The 25,680-nt window shown below is 49.1% G+C and overlaps 1 protein-coding gene across 5 annotated transcripts in view; it reads right to left on the reverse strand.

Annotated features, from left to right (window-relative positions):
• The window catches only part of NECTIN1 (nectin cell adhesion molecule 1), a 109,589-nt gene that overhangs the window by 53,388 nt on the left and 30,521 nt on the right, over positions 1 to 25,680 (reverse strand). For all 5 annotated transcript variants that reach the window (XM_076358615.1, XM_076358616.1, XM_076358620.1 and 2 more), the window contains exons 2-5: positions 7,275 to 7,625; positions 6,264 to 6,566; positions 5,712 to 5,829; positions 776 to 927 (exon numbers count right to left, since the gene is read on the reverse strand). In XM_076358615.1, coding sequence (XP_076214730.1) covers positions 776 to 927; positions 5,712 to 5,829; positions 6,264 to 6,566; positions 7,275 to 7,625 — 924 coding nt within the window. The remainder of the gene's footprint in view (positions 1 to 775; positions 928 to 5,711; positions 5,830 to 6,263; positions 6,567 to 7,274; positions 7,626 to 25,680) is intronic.

Here is a 25,680-nt window from a genome sequence, read left to right on the forward strand (position 1 = left end):
ATGTTATTTCTTCTCTTTAACCTATTTCTTGACATCAGTTTCTCTCCCTGACACTACCTAAGCATATCCACATGTCTTTTCCTCAATCCTGTGGCTACACTGATTTGCAAGTCATCAAATTCCTTCTGTCCCATATGACATCACATACCATCACTTCCCATTGTCTGTATCCTGTGATGTTATTCGTTTCTGGAGCCCAGACAAAGCTACTCAATTGCTCACAGCCTCTCGGTAATCTGTGGCAGCCAGGTGAGCAAATGCACAGACCAACATGGCATTGGAAGGAGCACAAATGAAAAATCATGAGACTTGCCTAACATCAGAAACACCAAACATCATCCTGAACAAATGACTCATCCATCTCATGCTTTACTGCCTCAGTGGCAGTCTATACCCTCATCCTACTCCTTCTTCTGCCTTCTAACAAATATCTCCCTCACACGTCTTCGCTTTTAACATGTTCAATGATCTCTCTGAATCCAAAGCAGAAGACAAGGGGGAAACAAATTGAATGTATCTTGGTGTAAGAAAGGAAAAGACAACAAGAGGAAAGGAGAAAAAAATCCAAGCTGAACCAGTGCAAAACTGGTGCGAAGCAAAGAACTTCACTGCTCCCTTTGCATCATGAACCTCTCCACCCCTAGAAGGAGACATTGGTGATTAAGATAGACGTTAAGGAGATGCAACTGACTGGTAGTTGTCAGCCACTCACACTCTCCTCTCCCCACCTCCTCCTCCTCTTCTGTCTTTCAAAGCACACCAAGTGTTTTCCTACCTGTGACATTGACTTCCACCAAGCCTGACCGTGTTCCGATGGCGTTGGAGGCCTCACAGATGTAGGTGCCAGCCACACTGTAGGAGACAGGTCCTTTAAAGTAGATGGTGTTGTTCTGGATTTCCACGCTCCCTGGCAGAGTCCCGTTTGGCCTAGGGGAAACAAAGATCATGGTTGACCCCAGAGATGATACTCAGTAGGGTCAAGCAGTACTGCAGAGGTGACACTGACATGTTGGTTCTGCGTTTGCCCTTGGGCAGGTCCAGAACCTGGTGGTGCTGGCTGGAAAATACCCACTAACGTAGTCAGCCTTGAAACCAAACCCTCAGACAGCAGCATTACAGGGAAGAGTCAGTAGAGTGTCTCCAGGGTAAATCCACTGCATGATGAGAATCGGGTTCTTTACATCAATTGGTTTTTTTTTTCCTTCTCTGTGATTACAAGGGAGATTGGACATATTTGGGTCACATATAGGCCCTTGAATTTGGCTAACAGGATGTGGAGCACTTTCAGTCTATGTACTCCCCTATCCAGAAAACAGAGCCTTAAAATGGTTCATTTTCCAGCACAATCCCCGAGCAGCTTAGGGTAAGATGGTCAGGTCACTCTTTTGGTTTTGGTGGCTCACCTCTAGCAGGCTCATCTTCAGAGTGTTCCTCCATCCTTGACTTTCCATTTGATGGAAAACACAGGAATGGGACACCAACCTAACCCTGCTTTACTCCAATTTCCTGCCCATGTAACTCTCTTGGGCAGCTGATCAGCCAGTGTTAGTTGCAACTCAAGCTCGAGTAAAGCGGTGCTGATTTAGCGCCCTGCCATCTATGACCTGCCCATGTCAGAATACTCAGATAAGTGTGAAACTGCAATAATGCAAAACTAAGTCTAGAGATACACAGAACAAATGAACAAAGGCAGATAAATAAAAAAACCTCTGTGTGTTAGGAAAAGACACACATGGCCTGGTTATTCTTAATTACTGAAGCAAAGTAATTACTTCTCTTAGGCAATTAAAGATTACTCAAGTATTCTTTCCCCTCCTCCCAACAAAAATGTGCACATATTGTCAGCAATTTGTAAGAAACAAAAGGGAATAATGGGGGTATAATTAGGTTTGTAAAGAAGTACCTAAATGCACACGCACATATTTTGCATGTCTACATATACACATAGGCACATATGTATAGCAAACACATTAGTCTTTCCCAGCTACATCAAGCCAATGATCCCAAAGCTGATGGAAGAATAGAACAGCCTAACGTTGGTCCTCTGCTGTTGTGGTTTAACCCCAGCCGGCAACTCAGCCCCACCCAGCCGCTCGCTCACTCCCCCCCAGTGGGATGGGGGAGAGAATCGGAAGAGTAAAAGTGAGAAAACTCATGGGCTGAGATAAAGACAGTTTAATGGGTAAAGCAAAAGCTGCACACGCAAGCAAAGCAAAACAAGGCATTCATTCACTGCTTCCCATCGGCAGGCAGGTGTTCAGCCATCCCCAGGAAAGCAGGGCTCCATCACGCGTAACGGGGACTTGGGAAGACAAATGCCACTGCTCCGAACGTCCCCCCCCTTCCTTCTTCCCCCAGCATTATAAGCTGAGCATGACGTCATATGGTGTGGGGTATCCCTTGGGTCAGTTGGGGTCAGCTGTCCCAGCTGTGCCCCCTCCCAACTCCTTGTGCACCCCCAGCCTGCTCGCTGGTGGGGTGGGGTGAGGAGCAGAAAAGGCCTTGACTCAGTGTCAGCACTGCTCAGCAGTAACAGAAACATCCCTGTGTTATCAACACTGTTTCCAGCACAAATCCAAAGCACAGCCCCATACCAGCTACTGGGAAGAAAATTAACTCTATCCCAGCCAAAACCACAACATCTGCCTATGGGTGAATTAGGGCCCTGAATCTACAAAGACAAGGGCATATCTAAAAACTGTGCTGTGGGATGCTAAAGAAGGCTATTGCTTCTTCTAACAGCTCCCCTGACTGTTGCTCGTCACCATCCAAATGAGAGGAGAAGAAAGCATGGCAGGTTTTTACATTCCAGGCAGGAGCGAAACAGCGGCAGTAATTGCTTCCTGACCCCCAGGAAGGGGAAGAGGCACATATAAGCATATGGATAAACCAAAGATGCTGGTAGCTATTTCTCTGGCTGCCCAGCCAAAGAAATGAGGAATCAGTTTGATATTACCGAAGTGGCACTGTAGGAAGGAAGGGGATGGCCATGGATCTTATTCCCACTCCTTACGTCCCTACACACACACACGCTGCATGCCTAGGTGGTTGGCTGCAGTACAATTATTTATCAGGTTTTCATCCCATCTGCTTGGTCTGCCTCTTGCTCACAGGGTCCCGCTCACAGGCAGCCTGGGGCCAAGAATGGGAGAGCAGGATTCTGGGCTGAAAGAGCCAGGAGGCAACTCTGTGCCCCAGCTTTTTCTTCCTTCTCCCTTTCCACCTCTATTTTCCCCAGTCTCACTTGCTCACTTTCACTCTCTACTTTCCTCTTCTTCCACCTCCATTCTCCTTACCTTCAGCTGCACTCCATCTTTCCTTTCCATCCTCTCTCTGGTCAATAATCCTATACTCAGTACTAACTGACCCATCAAGTGTGCAAAAAGGGAGAGGCTGGGGAATCAGACTGAAGTGCTATCAGGCTTAGAAACCCGTACTCTTTAATTCCATGCTTTCTCTCTCTCTCTTTTTTTCCCCACAGTTCCTTCTCAAAGCAAAGTATTGATGCTCCCAGCCTCTAAGCTGTAAGTCAAGAAACCTTGCAGACTAAAGACAGACAAATGGACATACACACAGCTCACACAGAATCCATACGAAAACAACTCTTTCCAGTGTTTAAAAAAAAAAAAAATCATCAATCACACAAGCATATAGGGACCAACTCAATGCCTGGCTCAAAGATGTGCTGTTCCCAAGAATCGTTTTTGCCAGAGCTGAGTTTATTACCAGCGCAGTGTGCAAACCAGGTGTGCAAATGACACGTCATACTCACTCAGTCATGCAGCGCCATGCTCAGCCCTGACACCTGCATCCCCTGTTGTGTCTGAACCCAGTTGGTAAGTAACTCTCTCTCCTGCCCTGGGCTGCAGAAACATCACCTGGCTGAGATGTTCGGCACCCGGTTACCCCGTGCTTCAGCTCTCAGCCTGCCTTCAGCACCACTATCACAGCAGGAGCAGACGGCCCCAACAGAGATCAGGGTCCGCTTGTGCTGCTGGCTGTGTCTGTACACAGCAACAGAGCTCCTGCCACGGAAAGCCTGATGCCCAGGAGTCCAGCAAGTGCTCAGACTCCAGCTCCGCATGTGAGCAATAGCAGAACAAAGGGATGAAATGACTTGCCCAAAAGCAGAGCAAAAACCCGCCTCCTGTCCCCAGCTCCATCTCACAAGGCTCGCTTCAGCTCAATTCACCAGCCCTGCTACATAGAGATAGCCTAAACTGGGACCTCTTCTGCCTTGGGAGCCACAAGGGGCATCTTTGCCTCTAACACTTTCCTGGCAACGTGAGGAACCCAGAGAGCCCCCTCGGAGTTTAAGTCGAACTGGCAGAACCAACAGAGGGAGAGAGCTGGGGACGAGAACTAGAAAAAAGGCAAGAAAAACAATCAATCCTCTTCAGACTTTCACTGTGAACAGTTTGATCTGGGAAGCGAAATGAGAGAGAATATGCCTAGCTCCTTGCAAAGCCATTTTGAGAGCCTCTTTCCTGATGACAAATGCCAGCTGAAAAGAAGAAAGGATCCATTTGATCTTTCTTTTTTAAAGCTACATGAGTGCTTACAGAAAAGAAAGAGAGGGAAAGAGAAGCACATCAGGTTGCACCAATTCCCATCCGACACCCCAGACACCCCTCGCTCACTTTTCAGTCCCTTTAGTGTGTTCAGCCAAAAGCTGAAACCCTGGAGGACATTGAATTGCTTCTGTTTAATGTCACTTGGGTGGGGATGAGTGCTGCAAAGGGGCGCTCCTGCTTACAGCTGGGGCTGATTCCAGGGAAAGGTTTTTTCACACGCAGACAAATTTTGTGCTATTTGTGCCCCTTTAAGGGAGGGAAATCCTGGGTTCTTTTCCAGCTCTGCTACTGAAGCACTTAGTGGTGCTGGGCAAATTATTCACCTTGTCATATCTCAGCTGCTTCACGTCACCAGGGCAGAATATTATTCCAGTGAAGGAAGAATAGGAAGTTATCCTGGGTATTGAGGCTGCACTGCACTGGTAGCAAGCTCCATCCCAGCCCAGTGGAGAGGGGGTGTGTATGATCCTTACCCACTGCCCTTCCCTCCTGAGTCTGAACTGGAAGATGTTGGGGGAGGACCCAGCTGAAAGACAGGGGATAACTTCTGTCCATCGCAAGGTGAGGTGGCTGTGCATAGCTCAACTAAAATGCTAGTCCCAGCTCTGTCAGCTGGAGCCACAGGCCACGTGAAACTTCTGATAAAGCCCATCCACGCAAAACAAGCCCCTTGCCCTAGTCGCTTCAAACACTGCACTGCCTGCCTCAAAAGCATAGGCTGCCCTCTAGACAGGGCTGGCAGGGCAGCAAGCCTTGTTTTGGATCTGACAAGCTCAGCTTCAGAGGATGGCCAGCACAGGACGGGGTGAGCTAGAAAGGCCAAGGCTGAAGACAGCAGCTTCCCTGGTTTGCAAATAAAGAAATTAGTTCCAGTCCCCGTGCAATGAAGGCCTCCCGGCAGAGCTGTGCCAGGGAACCAGAATCAGCTCCGAGCATTCTGCAGAAGCACAGCTCCAGCAACTACAAGTGTCCAACTCTCCCCGCACATGCACAGGTTTTACCTTGGAGTGACACCACTGACAGTAATAGGACTGGGCCCTAATTGACCAGAGGGTGACTGAGGTTTCTACAGAGACTCCTTGGCCCTGTTCAAAGATCATATGTGCTGCTGAAAGCAGAAGCATTGTAGGCACTTACAGCTTCCATTCATAGGTGTGAGCTGGGGGGTTGGCATCAGATTTGCATATCAGCTTCACATCCTTCCGGTTGAGAAACCAATTGCCGTCAAAGCCCTCAATAGTGACTTCTGGCTCATCTGCAGGGGGACAAAAAAGATAGAAAAGCAGGATGGAAAAGGAGAGGAAAGAGTTATGGAAAAGGGAGGGGGAGAAAATGAAATAGGAAGAGATGAGGGGCAGGGGTGGGAGAAGGAGAGAGATTTCAAGGTGGGAAAGATGATGGGACAAGGAATGTGAGAGAGGGTGAATGAAGGAGAGAGAGAAGGGGAGGAACAAAGGGACGAGGCAGATGCAGAGAGAGAAAGAAGGTGTGAAAAAGAGAAAGCATATGATTATTCCAAGGGATCACTTCAGTTTTCACTCTCCAGAAAAAGAGAGCAGCCCCCTACTTCAGCCCCTCCACCAGACCAACACCTTCCCTTCAGAAAAATCCTTTTTTGCCAGACCTTATCACCCACCCCAGGGACTGACCACGCAGCATTGCTCTCCAGCCCTGCCCATGCTCACTTACACTGCACGTTGAGGGTCATGCTGTCAGTGAAGCGGTCCAGCTGGTAATTGACCACGCACATGAGCTGCTGCCGGTGGGCCTCCCGGCTCGGCACCAACCGGTACCGGCTGATCACTGTGATGGTGCCATTGCTATTCCGGATCTCCTGAAACTCCGCTTCCCCTTTGAGCTTGGTGTCCCAGGTGACAGTGCTGGGGGGCTTCCCATTAGAGGAGGTGCAGGTAGCTACCAAGATCTTTTCTGTCCTGCCAGACTTAGCAATAAGTGGCCGCTTGGTGCCCTCCATCCGATTTGTGGGCTTGGCTGCAAGGAAGTGCAAAAAGGAGGAGGACGAGGAGAAGAAAAGGGTACAAAGGAATGGTTAGAAAAGCAGTGCTATCCTCTCTACTACAACCCAAGAGACATCTAGCACCACTGAGCCTGTGACAGACCTTGTGGTGAATCCAGAGCTGCTGCAAATTGCCAGCAACCTACTCTGGGGAAAGAATGGTGGAGGTGCCCTAGATGCACAGATACACGATGGAAAGTCAATCCTTTCCTGCCATAGGTTTTCAGCCCTATGTTAGAATGAGAAACTGAAATTGGAGAGCAAATGAATCATGTAGACCTTGGGTGGGTTCTATTCACTTACAACCCTAAGCTCCATGGACAAGCTCTACTTGTGCTTAGGATCTCTCTTGTCTTTTCTCTCTGTTCACTTGACAGCCACAAGCTCATTAAAACTCACCACACCCTTAGGGAAAAGGTCACTGTTATTGCACCTGCATTAAGAGATAGGGGAACTGAGGCCTGGAAAGAGGAAGAGGCATTCCTGTGATAGCGCAGTGAACCACCTACCTTGGGTTCCCTGCTCTTCACCTCTTTACAGTCAACTTGAAAGATCATCATAGGTAAAATTTACACCCAAGATTCACCTTTGCCCTGAGCTCCCAGGACACGAGTCTCAGGTTCCTCCAGATCTGTTTAACTGGAGGCAATGGTTCACACTACAAAGCTTGCCCAGTATCTTACCCAGCACAGTCAGGTTCAGTTGACTTTCCCGGTTGCCTGTTGGGAAGGTAGCAAACTCACAGATGTAAACTCCCTCATCCTCCAGCTCTAGCCGAGAGAGCTGGATGGTGCCATCTTTGAAGGAAGGATTCCGGAAAGTCACCCGCTCTTTGTAGGGAGAGAGGATGGAGACCCCCATGGCAGGGTTGTAGATGGCCACATTCTGCTTGGAGCCGTTGGTGGCTTTCTGCCACGTGACCTGCGTGATCTTCACATTGGGGAGCGGATTGGTGAAGCTGCAGTGCAGGACCACATCTGTCCCAATAAACCCCGAGACTGTGTCATTGACTAAGACAGTCTGAGCTTGCAGCCCTGCAATAAAATGGAAAAGACATGAATATACGTGTACTTCTCAGACAGAGAAAGAGAGAAAAAGAAAGGTTCTTGGACATCAGGCTCATGAACTCCTTTATTTATTCCGTTTGCTTCTTCTTGGCTTGGCTGATACAAGAACAGACTATGGCTACAAGCACTCAGTACCTTCTGCAACTACCTGCATCCACCTGCAGCTCCTGCAGCTTCATTCCTGTTCATAAACACCTTCCTTCCCACAACTGGTGTTCACACTTCACTATGAGCAGCCCTAATGCTCTGCAGCCAACCTAGGGCTTGTGATCACCAAAAGGCACAAGGCTGGATCAATAATACTTTCCTTCCTTTTGTCTTCGATTTTGGATAACACTAAATCAGTTATTGTAAATATACAGAGCATGCGTATCTGGAGGCATATGAAAGCACTGATATTTATCAGCATAGCATATCCTAACATATGCTAACGCACACTCAGACATCCATTTAATCCTATTGGAAATGCATCAGTAATTAAATAAGCTGTAAAAACTCAGCCCTAATTTCAGAGTAGCAATAGTTCCCATATAAGAACAGATTTACGGCAGTGCCTGTACACCTTGCACGATCTACCTGCATGATCTAGATCATTTCTGTGGCCTTTTTTTAACCCCAGAAGTGGCTGCTTCCATCTTGATTCTGCGGAGTAAAGATGAAAGGTGCTTGGAAAAGTGATGGCTGGTGTTCATGACTGCTATTCTGTCTCAGTTGATTCCTCCCCTGACAGCTGGAGAAAAATGTCTCCCACCAGACTGACCCTGAAATTCATCTTTGGCTGCCACTGTGTCTTTCCCTAATCTGTATGTTTAGAGATAATGCTCTGGTAATTATACAGCCAGTATTTATATGATAAATACAACAGAGAAGCAAGGTGGTAAGAACAAGAAAAGCGGGTTTTGCTTACTGCTTCTGGCAGAATCTGAAACTGGATGTATTCTGGGAGACTGAGAGTAAAGGAAAGAAAAGGGTAATAAAAAAAGAAAGATGTACAAAGAGTGAGGAACATGAAAGGGTAATGAAAGAGAGAGAGGCTGGGGAAAGAAAAAAATGCATAGCAAGAGAAACAGGACAGCATCTTCCAACTGAAGGGACAGAGAATTTCTGAAATGTCACCCCTACCCTGTTCTTCCAGTGGACGAACGGGCTCCCCATGCAAGGCCAAAATGAACTCCTCAGTCTTAGCTCCCACAGACCCCTGGCAGATGCGCACTGCGACTTCTACACGTGAACCTGAGCAAGAGTAGTCTCCTTCCTGCAGTTTCACACACACACACAAGCGCAGGCATACAAAAGTCTTCTCACCCACAAACACCGCCGTTACCGTTCTCTCGGCACGCTCCCTCACTCCATGCCTGCTGTACTCAGACAGATCTCAGTCCCCACATCTCATCTAAGCCTCTTCTTTCTCCCCTTCTCCTTCTGTCTGTGCCAAGCCTGTGACCCTGAGGACAAGCCTCAACAATCCAGCCCGGCCATGAGACGCCATCAGCTGACCACAGTCATCAGCAGTTAAGACCGAAACTCAGTCTCTAGAGCTTTGTGTGAACTTGCCCCCTTCCCTGAGTCAAGCGCTGGTTTGCCCCACACCCTAGCATTGCGGCTGGGTGCTGAGGAATGTTTTTCAGCACTGCTTACAGCCACAGCAAAGCACTGGTGCCCTCACGTGCCTGCATGCAGGAAGCCATTGAGTCCTTAGAGGCTGTTAGCTGAGCTGGCAGGGTTGCACGTGCCCCCTCCCAGCGTAGCCAGGGCCATTTTTGCCATGCATGTCCCTCTGGAAACCAGAAGGAAGGGATGTTCCTGCTCTGAAAGTCACAGCTGGACCACGTTTCTCCATGCCAACTGGAGGCACTGGCCTATTGGAGAAGGATGTCCAGGCAGTAAGACACAGTGAAAGACTTTTCTGACACCAGTCTGGCCTGTGCCCTGTGAGACCCCGTGGCCCACAACGGCCTTCCCAATGAAATGAGGGCACTGGGTGCAGAGCAGGGCTGGGTTTAGATAATGCTACGCTGGGATTTGAGGAAAGAACGGGTGGATGGGGAGGGGGGAGATGTCTCCAACATGCTTTGCAGCATATTCTGCTCCTTCTAGCCTGGAGGTGAGAGAGCCTCTTGCAGAATTGCCCACACCTGCGGAGGTGAGCAACAGCTTTGCCAAGCAGTCTGGCTCTGAAGTCTTTAGAGCCTCGCAAAGCGTGTGGGAGCTTGCCAGAGAGCAAAAGCAATCACGTAGCAAAGGCCCTGGGAACAACCTGCCGCCCATCTCATGGCTGCCTGGCTGTAGGTGTGCTCAGCACTCCCTCTTTCTCCCGAGGCTGGAGGAGAGCGGATTCATCAGTACCGGTCCCCACCTCTTTCATGAAGGGCCCATGCCCCCCAGCAGAGCCTGCCCGGGGCTGGGGCGATGGCACAGCTGGCTCTGCTCCCACACAAGCTCCCTGACCCCCCACAGGCCTCAGCAGTTCCCTTTGAACCAGGCTTTCGACATCCCAATAAAAGAGGCCCCGTTTGCGACAGCAGGAAGTCATGGCCCAGCGCCTCCTTGCAGTGCCAGAAAAGCAAGAGATGAGCCAAACCCCAGAGAGGAGAGGATGGAAAGTCACCAGCTTCTCCTCGGAGTTGCCCTTGCCGCGCAGCCGGGAGGACAGCCCGGCCTCTCCCTAGCGGGGCATGCGGACGAGCACTGCACGCAGGAGGCTATGCCAGGCTGAAGGCCACCACTGCCCAAGGATGGGCACCTAAGACTGCCTCTTAAATGAAGATATTGTCAACCAACCTGGCAGAGAATGTGATATATATCACAAGAGCGAGATCAATCCAATCCCTCACTTCATCATTACTATGCCCTTTCTTTACGCTATGATTTCCCTGCAAATTAATGAATGACCCTTTTAAAAATCAAGTGATTTTTCTTGATCTTGAGTGGTAGTAACAATTCCGAGTTCTACCCTCCCGCTTCTACCCAACCCTGCCATGGGATCCATGCATCAGTGCAGACTGTACTTGGACAGAAGCTGGAGAAAAAGCAGACTGGTGCTGACGAACCTGACCCTGAACCAGACCCCAGAATCCAGGGTCCTGCAGAACCCTCCTTCACCCAGGTGTAAAGTCAGACTTTCGGCTAGGGAAAAACGTGGTGCCAGTTGAGGACTGCTTGCCAACAACAAAATGCTGCCAAAGCTGGGATTCAGGCCCCTACATGTAGCAGCTTTAACAAAAACACATTCCAAACTTTCTAAAGGCTTCAGGGGAAAAGGGAAAAAAAAACCAGAAGAAGAAATAACAAAACAAAACAAACAAAAAATACCCCCAAAAACCCCAAACACTGTGCGGAAATCGTGTTTCCTTTCCAGGTGACTGAATAACTTATGACTCTTTTGCAAGACAGGGGAAACTCTTTATGTTCTGTTCCTCCAAGCCTCTCATCAGGGAAATAACGCACCCATTGCTCTGCTCCATACCACGGCAGTAACACCCACACCTCAACAGCAATGATGAGGAAGGGGAACAGATGGAGTAAAGGGGTTTTGCAAGTTGCTGGATCAGCTTCCCATGCTCCCCATCCTAAATAGAAGCCAGAGGGCAAACCAGCTGCCGTCATGCTCTGGGGAGCATTGGTTTGCAAGGTGACTGAGCTGGGATGGCGCGTCTTCCCTTGCCGTTACACACTCAATAATTCATCAGGGCAAATGCATAGATAATTGATGGCAATAAGCGTGCAAGGCCGGGAGAGGAGGAGAAAATAAAATCACTAATTAGCCTCTGGAGAGGCTTGAACATATTAAGCAGGATGTGTGTGTGTGTGCGCGTGTGCAGTGCTGGGGTTCACCTTGCTGCTTCTTTGCTGAACGATGTATGTGGTTGGTATGGCAGAGAAAAGGCTTGGGATACATCCTGCCATTTGCAGTTCCTACGCCAGATCTCCCAGTGCCCACCAATCCACTCTGACACCTCCCAGGGGGCAGCCAGCATGCATGGAAGGATTAGCTATATAGGTTGAAGCTTGCCGAGTTGCGTTTTACTCATTAGTGTTTTGGTGTTACTTTTTGTTAAGGACCAAAAGCAGTAAAAAAGGGCTAGCTGAGTGCCAAAGACATTTTGGTGCCAAGACCTCATTAATGGAGACCTCTGAGATCCTACTCCTCCACCTTGGCCTCTGAAGTGGTTTGTGTTGATGCCTTTCCCCACGATCCCAAACCCAGATATTTACTAAGTCATGCAAAGCCTTGGGGGCAACTGTGCAGAACTCACGGTGCCCTGCGGCACAGGCAGTGGGCTGGGAAGGAAGGTCTGGACTCCTTGGGTGTGAGGGGCGCTCGGGGAGGGAGCAGACTAAGTGGCAGCTGGTGGCTCTTGAACCTGAAAACCCTTTCTCCTAAAAGCCTGGGAGGTGCTGTTACATTGAGGCTCCCACACTTGCAAATCTGGTTCTTGCTCCCCCGTATAGAAAGTTCTGGAAGTGTTCTCCAGGCACTAGTGAGCTCTGTCACAACAGCGAGCCTCCAATCAATGCCTCTTTGTTAAGAACCATGTGAACTCCACACTGCTTTGCACAACTTTGCCTCTGCTGAGCCTCTCACCAATTTCTCTCCCTCCTGTTCCCTGATACTCATCTCACCCCAAGGGCATTGAAACAGCCCTTGGCAGAAGTGTGGTGAGCCACCCTTTGGTGTGGCAATATCATGGCTGATGCAAATGTCAGAGGAATCAGTCCTGATAGTCTTTGCATCACTTAGAACTAAACTGAAGGGTCACAGTAACCAGACCTTACAAAAGGACAAAACAATGCATCATGCTTCAACCTACAAAAGACCCTAAAGCACCTGATTTTGAGACAGCCCCTTGCACTTGCACCTTGACTATGGGCAATGATGTCCTGTACACGGTCCTGTATGCCTCACAGACACTTCAAACAGATCTCTAAGAACTTTCCATGAGGGTAAAATGGGATGGAACAGGAGCTCAAAACTTTCTAGCTGGTGGCACTTATAAATTTTTCTCCTGGTATTTCTGAATTCATCTTTCAAGTCTTCCCTATTTTTAAGTGGAAATCACGGTCTGAAATGCAACCTTTGTGGGGCAGAACACAACCAGCCTCCAACAGCCCAAAGGAACGCCACAGGTGTGTTAGGCAGGGTGGGAAATGGGAAAGAAGATCCTAAATCCCAGCAGGGGAATTTCAGGTGGCAAGACGCAAAGGTTTGAGCTGGCGCTTGGCCAAGATGTTGGGGTTAATACCTTTCCTCTTGCCAGAGAGACTTTGTATTGATTGCCAGGCATTCAAATCAGTACTCTGCTGCTCTTCCAAAAGAGCACAGTGCCTGTCTCACCCTGCTTAGTCAATGGCTTGCAGCTGACTGCAATGAAGGAGTGGCCTCCAGTGCCTCGCCAACGTGCACTTCCTGCAGCAGCAGACTTTCACTGGAGGTCTCTCTGTCATGCACTGATTCAGTTCTGCCCCACTTAAGTGTGGAGCTTGAACACCAAAGGGATTAGAAGAGGAAAACTGACCTTCCAACACAAGGCGGGTGGTGGTGGTGGTGGTGTTAGAAAGATGAGAGAGTAAGAGATGTGGCAAGATTATAGCTCCAGGTGACATGCCTGCACATGAAAGTGAAAGGCCTGAGATAACATTGTGATCGGGTGGGGGTACACCAAGAGAAACTGCAAGCCCAAGCATCCCTTCCCCCAGCTGAGAGCTGGGAGCTTTATGGGAGCTGACAAGAAAATGGCAGCGTGTACAATGGCCCATCTGGCTCTTATCCAAATCCCTCTCAAAAAAGAAAGAACGGGCTTGGCTTTGGCTTGCAAATGGGAAACACAGAGCCTTTTACTCTAGGTCACTGGTTCATATCCAGAACCAGCACATAGTAGCAACAGCAGAGATGTTATTATCTGAGGACCAGTCAATGGCTTGTATTGAGCGAGGTCTCTAGCCAGCCCTCCATTGGCTGTCTGCTGGGAGAGGACAGTGGAGATGCCTTTGGGATAAGGCAGGGTTGCCTTCTCCTGCCTATGCAGTATTTCCTCTCTGGATAAATAGAGAACAAAGCAGCCTCAAGATCCATTTGAATGAAAGATCTTTCCCAAAGGGCCTGATCCATTGATGCTCCGCTTGTTCTCTGTTAAGGTTTGGGAAGTCTGTTCATTGAGCCACCACTGGGATTCACACAAAGGCCCTAAACAAGACCAATGCCATGTTTGTCCTAGGTGTTCTTCATAGAAATAGATGAAAGAAAAGCAGACGCCAGGGTGAGACCGGCCACAGATCAAACAGACAGAGAAAAGCAGAGATGAACACCAGACTAGACCACTAGTTCTTGCTGTCTGTGCTTCAACCTTGCAAACACCCTCAGTTGTGGCCAACCTTCTAGTTCTCTAGGAAAAGGGCTGCAAACCAGAGGAGTGGGAAGGGAACAACCATGCCTGCCTTCGCTCCCGGCTTTCACTCTTTCCTGTACCTTTCCTGGCTTTCACACAGCTGCTTTGCTTCACCCCCCAAGTCAAGAGAAGGGGAACACGCCCCATGGCAAAAGCAGGAAGGCTGGCAGAGCAGGGCTCCTGCTGAAAGAGCTGACACAGCACTGGGAAAGGCCTTCCTGCAATAAAGCTATGAAACCCCATGCTCAGCAACAAAGCACAAAGGCTCCTCAGTCACTGCGGAGGAGCCAGCTCCTGTTGCCCGCCCCGCCCCACAAGCATGTCAGCTAATCCTTCGGCAAGAGCTGCCAGTTCCCACACACCTGAGCAGTGAACCAGACTGCCCCTTGCCTCTACCTGACGTGCACCAGTGCTCAGTACTTGGCCCACTTTCCCGTCCATGCAGCCTGTCCCTCCAGGCCTTTTGGACTGGACTTTACTCCAGCTCCTTCCTCAGCTCTGTTCCCACTGTGCGCTCTTACTCATAGTTGTCCAGTGCCTGGGTTCAGAAGATTCCCATCTCCTTTCCCTTTGTGGCCTTGTGCAACTTATTACACAGCTAAGTTACATCTCCCTTCTGCCCCCGCTACCTGTCTCCATAAGCCGGGAGATGACTGCCTCTCAACCTGGTCTACAATGCTTGTTTCTTTGACTTGCCCTCCCTCCATTTTAGCCTTACCAATTTTCCCACACCTCTTGTGTCTCTCCAACATCATCACCACACCCCAGGCCACTCACTTGCCTCTTCTCATCCCTGGCCACTAGTTCCTCTGGAGGGGCACCAGTGAACATGTCCAGGATCATAATTCTGCACTAGGAAAAGCAGGCAGCTGGCCAGGCAAAGACAAGGGTGGACAAAGAACAAAAAATCAAAGACCCTTCTCTCAAGAGTCATCTTGTTGCCTGCCAGCAAGGAAAAAGCCAGGGTTTTCTTGCTTACCAAGACCTGTAAACAAGAGGGAGGACTGAGAAAGGGGACCACATTCAGAGCCAATGCTTATTTGGTGGTTGGGTGGGGAAGCGAGGGCAGAAGAGAACAGTACAGCTGGAAAATCAAGTGTGGAGGAGGGGAAAGAAGCTGAAGCATTGAGCACGGGGAAGCTAATTAAGCTGAGACTGTCCTGAGACCTTATCTTGATGGGCTGAGTCCCCAAATGTACATGAGTATTTTCTCTGCCCTGCCTCTTTCTTGGACTTCCGCGCTGCCTTGGATGTTGTTCAAGGAGCCCTGGTCCAGGGCTAAATATTCTCACTATTAGAGCTCTCCAGGTGCTGAGGAGGAGGGATTTAATGAAGAGCTGTGAAGAGGGGATCAAGATAGTAACCCATAGAGAGTCTCATTTCCGAAATGAAGGAACTTGAGACTGAAGAGATTCAATAAAAACAAAAATAAACTTGATGGCACAGAAAGAGAGAACATCAGATCCTTCCTTCCCTCCCCGGGCTCACAGCTCAGAGCTGCAGCAGGAAACCGGGGAGCTCTCAGGGCTCGGCCCAGTGATGACTCACTCACCTCCACAATGGGAACGCGACAAAGCCGAAACTCTGCTGACTCAGGCCTGACTTCAGCGCCAGGGTTAATAGCTGGCAGCCCTAATTTGGCTGCCCCCACCAGCCTCGCCACCCCCTGATTCTCTCTGTCCTCACTCAAATCAAGCCTCTTTTATCAGAGGGGTAGATGCCAGGTCACGGGAAGTTACCAAAGGATACAAACTCTCTGGTCTTCTGTCCAAGACATGGTGAAAAATGCACCCCTGCCAAACCGTGCTGGTATTGGCCAGGCCTGCAATTTTTGTGAAGAAGATCAAAACTCCTACTTTCCTATAGTTTAAATGCATGCTAACCAGTCACAGCTTGTCTGGCCTCTTGTCTTTCCTCCCATTATCCTTCTAGTATATAACGTATTGCTGATATTTCACTATCTCCTTAAGTTAGAGAGAAATGTTTTCTACTATTGCAAGTGGGAATGCCATGCTCTGTTCTACCATAATTTGTTCAAAGATAGAAAAAACAAATTTTTTCTGTGACCAGAAAAATGTGATATATGTTCTGGCGGCTCATGACCCATCAGAACTGACAACTAGGAAAAATCTTTGCAAAAAACATGAATGCAAACATGGCACCCAACAGATGCAACAGACAGACACCCTTCACCAGCTGACTGCCTGTGATTTCTCTCGTAATGTGTTTTATCTTGCCCTAGAGATATTTCTGCAGGAAAGTGGAAGCGACTCAGACCTCCCAACTTTGTCTGGGTTGTTTAAGGATTCCTGCCCATGAACAACAGGCCGTAAAGAACAGCATGTACATATAAACCAAAACTCAGTGCCCCGCCTGATTTCAAGCCTGCTGCTGCTCAGCTTTCTTATCATCAAGTCCCTGTGCAAGGAACTAATTTTACAAATTTCACCTCTTCCCGGATTTATGATCTCCACAGTGCAGAGTGACAGACACCACGCTTCAGTCCTACCTGGGCCCCATCTGTAGGAATAAGTCTGCATATTTATGGAAAGCTTTGCATCTTCAAAAGGCTTTTCAAACAGTAACTAATTAATCCTCCAACACCCTGAGAGGCAGGAAAGTATTATTACCCCTGCTTTCGGGGATGGGGAAATCAGAGGTGCTGAATGACAAAGAGATGTGCCCAAGGCCACCCAGGCAATCACTGGCAATCTCACTTGAATGGCTTGGTTTAGATGTGGGTATCTGCATATTATGGTGACAATTCTCACCTAAGGAAGCAGGTATGGAGGCATTTGTGCTAAGGCCTCACAGCCCCACCCACCGCTCATGCAAATAGAAAAGGTCACCCTCATTTTTATGGCTGAGAAAACCGAGGCACAGGGTGATGATGTGGAAAACCTACTCTATTGACAGAGCCTGGAAGCAAACCTGAACATTATCCACGTCAACAGCTAGACTAAAGGTTCCCAAAATGTGGCTCGCATTTTTTTCTCAACAACGAGCAAACTGGCTGTGACCAAATCTATGACATTTTGTGTTAAGAACATGCCAGAAATGATGAGAGACATTGAGGCTGATGGGGAGTGTCCCATTCAACCTCTGAGCAAAGACAGCTCCACAATTCCAGTCCCCACTGCCCCGAGGAGCTGACTTGCACTCCAAGTTTGCCTCATCTCACTCGCTTGCCAGAGCAGTGGCTGCTGTGATACTTCTAGCCCGGGTTTAGAACTGGCATGGCCTGCTACAGCTCAGCAGGAATGCCACCTCAGCGAGAAGAGAGATCTGAACAGGGCAGATTTGGGTGCATGGGAGTCCCTTTGACTCCAGACCTCACAGCAGCTGGTGGGGTTGAGCAGAGGGCGGCTGACAGAGAGATCGACTCCATGCTGGATGGAGATGCAGCTCTCATATCTATTAAGGTCACAGCCTCCACCCAGGCTGTCTCAGGAATGACTGCTGAGCTTCAAAACGGCTGCACAGGTGGGGGCTTAGAGAAGCCTGCTGAGCTTGTAAGACTCAGGACTGTAAACAAGTGACAAGACCACCCATTAAAGGTAGCCTGTGCTGGCCCCAATCATGAGCATCTGAAGGGGGGGGAGGAAGGCAATGAGTGAGGGTCAGAGCCCAGCGGGGAGGCCTCCCACAGGGGGTCACGCTCTCTGCCTTGTCCTGCCTCGTACACAGCTCTGGGATGCATGCGGCGGTGGCTTTGCTCTTCTGGGGATGGTAAGGGAGACCAACACGGTTATATCCACTCTTACCTGCCCAGAAAGGTGAGGGCAGTCAGCAAGGGCTCATTGCACTGTAAAGACAGATAGCATTTAGCCCAGAGCAGAGGGCAAGTCAGGAGGAGCAGGAGTTCAAAGGGACTTCTGCAGAAAGATGATTTGTCCTGCAGAGAGGACAAAATTACAAAATAGGGACCACATCGCATTTCCCTTTGGACACCTCTCAGTGGGAGCAAGGCTTGCTCTTTCTGGTGGGGCAAACAGGGGTAACTGGGGACTTAGACTTACGAGTTGTATATACTTAGTGATTGTAGCACAATGGGGGAGGCAAGCAAACTTCCAGGAAGAGAAACTAAGGGCTTCTCCATGCCTTATTATCCCCTCCTCAAACAAGGTGGCTTTGTGCTTCCAGGTAGCCCCAGGGAGGAGCTGGGTTGTGATATAACACTCAGGGGGATTCGATGACAAATGTCACTCAGGAGGTGGAATGACATGCTGCGCTGAGTGACTCATCGGGCCTCGTATGCCCAGGTACAAAGATGTCCCTTCATACACGTCCTGGGAGGCATTTCAGCTATGCATCACCCAGAGTCTGATGGATGCATCAGCAAGCATCTACACAGGGTTGCTGCTGTTTGGGCTAGTTTTGGGGGCCTCTCTCAGCATGTGTCACTTTCTTCCCCAATCTGGGGATGCCTGAGCAGGAAGGCTGGGATACCAACAACTGTGACAGGAGCTGCGGGTAGCTACAAGGCCTGAATCCCTATGGCAGGCTTGAACCACGTATTTGTTCTAAACCTAACTGTTCCTGAAGTCTAGATTCATGAGAGACAAGCCAGAATCAAAAAGCAATCAGTTGCCCATAAAGACCTATTAACAGTCAACAGGATGGAGCAAACTGAGAGTCAACGTCCCATTTCCAGCCTCATGCTGGAGAAACTAGGCCCAGAGACTGAGGGTTAAATAGCTCAGTTGACCTTAATTGACATATTTCATTGACTTTCATAGTTATTTCATTGACTTTTGTCGAAACGGCATCAGCACTAGGCTCCATGTTTCCTTCTTACGTAGCAATAAGCTGTGTTCAAAAGGCCGGCTATGTGGACGGGAACAGCAGGCTGCTCAGCGGGGCAGACATATTTTCCTCTGTGCCACTGGGGAGAGCTCCAGCGAGTCATCCTGGTCTTCAAAGACTAGGAGGTCAACTGCTCTCTCGGGACTTCTGTGTGCTTCATCCTAGCTGAAACCAGGGACTGATGAAGTTGCCACAAAAATGGAAAGCATGTGAAAAAAAAATAGAGCTCGTGGAAAAGTTTCCAACATGGCATGTTTTTCTGATGGAAAGTGCCATTTAGCCCAAGCCAAAACTATCCACTGGAACGTGCTGATTTTGACAAAATTCAATTAAAAAAATAAATAGCCCTTTGATAAGGTTGAAATGGTCTGTGCTAACCTTGGAACAGAATGTTTCCTTTTTTGTGGTTTTAGTTTTTCCCATTTTAAAAAAAGGGTTTTTTCATTTTAAGACTTATTAAATTTACTGTAGTTAGTTCACTTCTCCTTTTGGACTCTCATTTCTTTTAAATGGTATACGGTAAAACAATGACCAGAACTGCAACCAGAATGAAATGCTTTGGTTGTAATGCAACGGGACATTTTGGATTAAGCCAGACCAAAGTTTTCTTTTGAAATTTCATTTCTGTGGAACTTTTCAAATGCCAGTTTGTTTCAAAGCAGAAGGAAAACTCACTCTGAAACACCCAACTTCCCCACTTGCAAGCCCATTCTGCGTTTTAGTCATCTCCACAGCTGACCTTTCCAACAGCTCTCACACCCAAAGAGAAAGCACCTCCCGCCTGCCTGTGAATCTCCCCACCTTCATTTTCCACAGCCCACTCTGAGCTCCAGTCCATCTGGATTCATTCTCTAAGAGTCTCATCCCACCCTGTCCCCAGGCTAGGAGTTCTCTGGGGCCTCAGGCCAACCTGCACAGCAGTGTGAGGTAGCCTGGGATGGGACCACTCCGGTGCCCGTCCCTTTGGACTCCGTGTCTCTTCCTCCTTCCCGACAGACGGATTTGCTCCCACCCTCCACCTGCCTGGTGTGCCCACCTCCTCCTCCATCTGCTGTTTGTGTCTTCCCACTTGCTAACGACTACATGGGAGGCTATTTAAGAGAACTCATGTTCTTTTCAGATTGGGGGGAAAAAAAGGAGAGAGAACACAAACCAGACTATTACATTTTTTAGCAGACACGACAATATGGACACAGTTCTTGCAGAACGTTGTACATTTTTAAAGACAAACTTTACCCAAAAAATGTCAGCCAGCTCCCCTGGTGGGAGGAAAAATGAAGAAAGGGTCTTTCAGGTTTCCAGCAGAACTTTTATATTTTCCCCTTGGAAAGCTGAAAACAACTGGGCAAGATCTCTCAGCACCTGACTGCATAGTCAGGAGGCCGAGTGCTTGGCTACTGCACACAGCAGCTGCTCTTCGACACGCTGCAGAGCGCCTCTCGCTCGCCAAGCACGAGCTCCCGCACAGCGGTGCCCCAATGTCAGCCAGCATCCCAGCTCCCCAACCTTCCTCACGACAGTGCCCCGCCGCTTCGCGCAGCAGCAGGCCTCGTCTGCCGCCTCCCCTGAGGGCTGGAGCGAGGACGAACGCTCCCCAATACCACAGCACCGCGCAGCCAGCACTCCCGCAGAAGCAGCCCCGTCCCCCATCAGGGAAGCGCCCAAGGATGGGGGAAAGGTCTCTGGAGCCAAAACACCGGAGGCAGAAGCAGGGAGATGTAGGTCAGATGTGACTTTCTTGACCTACCATGCCAGGTCCCACAACAGCTGAGGACCATCACACAAGTGAGGGAGCAAGGGAAGGAGGAGCTGTGCAGAATGAATCCCTAGGAGACAAGAACATCTCCCCTGGGGTCCCAGTGCTCCACAGAAGGACAGGACAAGCCTGGCCAGGGCTTCCTTTGGTGCTTCACCACCTCTGGGCACGGCAGCTGGGCTTGAATTGCTCACAAGCTGCCCAGCAGCTCAAGGGTCACTTGTTTGCCACCCCTGCTCTAGAGCAGCCATTGCTTGAGCTAACAGCTGTTAAGAAACATCTTTACTTGTTGCTTAGGTACCAAGGTGACAGATATAACACAGCTGGATGTTTGACTACCTAAGAAGATGGATGGAAGGATATAAATAGCTAACAGAAAAAGAGGACAAGAAGTCCCATCTCCAATTTTGTAAAAATGACCAGAATAGTAGTGAAGAAAGACTTCCAGAAATAACCAGATGGTTATTGAATCAATGTAAATGGAGGCAATAAAAAAAGAATGAAAAAAGAAATCAGGGAAAAGAGATTAAAGGGAGCTTCTTAATTTGTCTGAACTATAATTCTCCCATCATCAAAAAAGAGTTAATGTCATCTGGATGCCACAAACTGTTACTGTTAGTAAGGTACCCAGATAGTTCAGTGTGGGGAGTAAGGGGGTAAGCAGTGGAAAAGAAAGATAAGTATATAGATAAATGTCATTAACTCCTATTAGTGTGGGGGTTAGAGAGTTCAAAGGGTCAATCTTCAGTTAAGGGTAGAGGTCTCAGGGGCTGTGTCTGGCAACAGAGGCTTGTCTGTCGAAACTCTGAGAGGAGGCCAAGGTAGGCAGAAAGAAACACCAGTTTTAAGGCAGGTTGTCGCCTTGTGTGAACACCGAGCAGAGCAGGACATGTCTTCCTGGCACAGCAGAGTGTCATGCAGAAATAGATTAACTTGCTCATTAAAAGTAAGCCCGGGCACTGGAAAATGGTATAGCCACTCTGGTAAAGGACTCTACTTGTGCTAAGCAGCCTGGTTGATCTAAGCAAGGAGAATACTGCTGCAAGACACAGACTGGTGCCTTGCCAGTATACCCATAAGTTGGATGAAATGAAAGAATCATTCATTAAACCAAAAGCTAAGTTTCTTCCTAGTTCTGGAAAGGCACCAGACTTGAGAATCTCCTGTTTCTGATGCTGTCACGGCACCAAATCTGTGACAGTCATAGGGAATAGGTCTTTGGACTTGAACCCCCAACAGATCAATAGTATGGTGAGCAGATCAGTCCACACTGGAATCACCCATGCAAGAATGCAAAGGTGATGGATTCTGCATCTGAAGTCACCCTGTGCCCAGACCCAGCAAAACACACAGGCAGTGAGACAGAAGAAACAGAGCACAAGAGGATAAGAATGATGTGCCCCAAAGGGAAATGAAGAGACTTAATTTAGGGGAGAGACACGCCTTTCTCAGGAAAGATCCCATCAGAAAGAAATAACACCCCTGAAATGGAAAATAACTACCTCTCTGCAGGACTGAAGGCAACCTGAAAGGACAGCCCAATCTTATCCCCAAGGCTATTTTCAACCCTGTGGGCTATACAAGCTCAACAAGCACTAAGAAAAGGACTGGGATTTGTTGCTGCGGATTTCCTCAAGCGAAGGACTCAGACAGGGAAGCAACAGGAAGCCCAAGAGGAAGAGGAAGTTTACAGTTGTCCTCAGAAAAATGAATGTGGCCTTTTCTCTCAGAGCTCCCATATCCCTTAGGAAAGCGTAACAGCTTATACGCAAGTCTGCACAGGACCCTTTGGGAGTCTGAACCTCAGGCCTGACAACTCACTGGCATAGTGTCAATCTAAAGTAATTGCATTATTTGCTCTGGGAATACTCCAGATACACTTGGCATAACTGAGAAATAGACTCCAAATTCTCCCATTGTAGGATCTACAAATCCTCTGCTCTTTCACATCCCTAGGATCTGTTTTTTCTCTTCTCTCATGCCCTCTTTCTTTCCATTGCCTTGATCCCAGAAAAAGGTATTTGCGTTTCTGCCTTCACTCTCTCACTGTGTAATGAAATCCTTGTATCCTCCAAACATGCCTTGCAGTTAAGGGGTTCTCTGGAGCAGACAATGAGGTAAGGGTCCCTTGGGCATAAAGACAAGTTATCTGCAGGCAGCTGTTTGGGCTGCAGGGTTAAGCCATTTTAATTACCTGGAAGCAGAGCACCAGCCAAAGAATGGTCAATGTGTAAAGCAAGCCCTGCTGTCCCAGTGGGGCTGGGATGTCTCAGGAAGGCTGCCTGCTGATCTTCTGCTAGATTAAATTCTTCTGTGAGAGATGGCCTACAGTTTTATGGCAATGGGGCAACTACTTTCCTGCACCCTAGAGTCCGTTGTTTGCTTTGGGGCAATGCCTGTAATCCCAGAGCAGTGCAACTGCAAACCTCCCATCTGGATTACAACACCCCCTGCAAAATCCCAGGAACGGTGACTTCAGCAGGGTTTGAAGTTGTTGCTTTTCCATTCCTATCATTGCAGAGAGGCAGATCCCCCTTTCTCAGAGCCCTAGAGCTTCAGGAGATCAGTGTGTCTTCCAGGATGTGTCATCCCCAGAAACAGCCATTGCTGGTCCAGAGGCAATGGACTCAGGGTTTAGCACAGGAACCCCACAAAACTGATACACAGCTTGTTAAGAGAGTGGGATTTTTTCCTTTCCAGAGTAAGGACAAATTAATCAGAAAAAAGGAAAAAAAAGCCGCATCCTGAACTTCCCAACCTGTTTTCTATTTGTTGTTTTCTTGAATTTCAAAGGATTCTGTTCACCTTTATGCCTCCTGGCTGCCTCTGCAGTCTCAGTTCAGGTTGGCACCCACTGTGGAAGTTTTTTAACAGCTGTTCTCATACACACTGTGCTCAAGAAAACTGGTGCCAGGCCAAACACCCTCACCATGGCTCAGCCTAGGACTAAACGGGAACGTGGGACTGAGCTGTGCATGTGGACTCACTCTGTCATGATCCTATCTCACCCACTCAGCAGGTTGCTTGCACCTCTGGGCTTCATCTGCCTATCTGAGTCCATCTGTCCCCAACCTACCTAGCCCTAGCCAACTCCCAATAGTTCCCCATGGTTTCTGGTCCCCTCATATCCCTGCCATCTTCCTCACATGCCCGCAGCATACCCATGTGAAAGAAAATAGTGTTTGGGTGTGTTTATATGTGGGCAGAGGGAAGGGAAGGAACAGATCTTTCCAAAGAGACTAAGATGGGAGCCAATGCTGAACTGGAGCTCTTCCCAATGCAGGGATGGCCATTTGCCTGCCAGCTGCGTTGTGCTGGCCCTGTGTGAAGTCACCTGAGGCTATGGCAGTCTTCCCCATCAGGAGCTCAAATAGCCTGTACGTGGCATCTTGCTTGGCAAGCTGTGCTGTGCCTCCATCGAAACTCCTGCAAATGCCTAACTCCCCTCTCTGCTTTTCCCGTGCCTCCTTCCCAAACACTCTGCAAGGCAATTCAAGCCCTGCTGATCCAGGGAATCCAGTGATGTTCCCCAGGTTAAACCTATCCCCTCCCGGCTGGCAATGGCTCTGCTGCATAGACACCACATGGAGCTGCTCTGCTGAGAGGAGCGTTCCTTCTTGGCTCCCTGCCTCCTTCCCTTCTCTCTCCATGTTTGCAGGTACCAGGAAAGTCACAGCTTGCTCCCACGGGACTCGGGGTCTCCAGCATGATCCTTCTTCCCTTGCCCTGCCATGTGGGAAGCCGCACCCTGACCTCTTCGAGCTCTGACTTGCTTTTCCAAATTCGACTGGTTATGGGTAGGACATGCTGGGGCCTGCCGCCACCTCCCCGTCCCTTTGAACACAGACACGTAGGCAGCGAAGCACGCTGAATGCAGCTGCACACCGCAGGATCCAGCCCTCAAGACTTTTGTGTGGAAAAACCACAAATCCATGAGTCACCTGGATTCAGCAGACACGGCCTGCAAATGTTCCTGTTCTCTTCCGTTTCTCGGTGGGACAGACATGCTCCCAAGACACCATGCCTCCCTCCTCCCTCCCCAATAACTGGCAGAAGCTCCTGGCGGGGACAGACTTCTGCCTAGTAGGCTGTGCCGGGCTTTGGGAGCAGGATCTCGGACCCAGAGCTCAGGATGGGCGAAGGGGAGGCCTTCGTGCAGCGTGGTGTCTCTGCTGTGAGAGAGGGGAAGGAGAGAAAGGACAGGGTGCCACAGCAGGTAACTAGGGCAGACGGCTCCCTGCAGAGCAACCCACAAGTCACGGAGGCCTGGTGCACTTCAGCCTTGACTCCGCAGCAAAGGAGCCTGCCTCGGTTGAAGGATTATCCATGCTCAGCACTGACCCCCTCCCTTTTCTCCTTTCTCGGAGACCCCCTCTCCTCATCATCTCCATTATCATCCCATTCAGGCGCTGTCCCCCTTCCACCAGCTCTACTGGTGCCACTCCGAGGGTAAGGGATGAGGGTGAATTGGGTGTGGGAAGGTTCCTGCCCAGCACTGGAGCTGCCATCTGACAAGCGGGGTACAGAGCAGGGTGCATGTGGAAAGGACATTTTGGGGAAGAGGAAATACATGCTGTATTACATGCACGCACGCCGCCTTTCAGGGCTTGGCACAAACGCTTCTCAACTTCTGCAGCCCAGCTAGAAATCCCCCACAAAAGCCATTTTCTCAGCCAAAGAGAAACAGTTGGGTTGGGCTTGCATTTCAAACTGGGCATAAGAGATCTCTCTTATGTTAGAGATCTAACATAAACAACTTAGTACGGTTAGCACACGGGCAACTAGCCTGTCCCCACTGCTGCCTCTCTTCCCCCTCAGTGGAGCTGAGGCTAGCACGACACAATGTGTAATTAGGTTAATGAGCTAAGCATGGATTTTAATTGGGATTCCCTGATTTACTGGTCTATCTCCTCCTTTTGTTTTATTGTTGGTGAAGGTTCCTAAAAGCTGCCCTTGCTAAAGGCTCTGATATCAGAAAGGTCTTACGGATCTTTAATTGTATTTAATCATCAAGGTAATTAATGATCCTTGAGCAAAATGGAGATTGCATCTAGAGTAGTTCCAGTCTTGCCCT

The sequence above is a fragment of the Aptenodytes patagonicus genome, chromosome 23 (assembly GCF_965638725.1).
Source record: "Aptenodytes patagonicus chromosome 23, bAptPat1.pri.cur, whole genome shotgun sequence".
Taxonomy (NCBI): domain Eukaryota; kingdom Metazoa; phylum Chordata; class Aves; order Sphenisciformes; family Spheniscidae; genus Aptenodytes; species Aptenodytes patagonicus.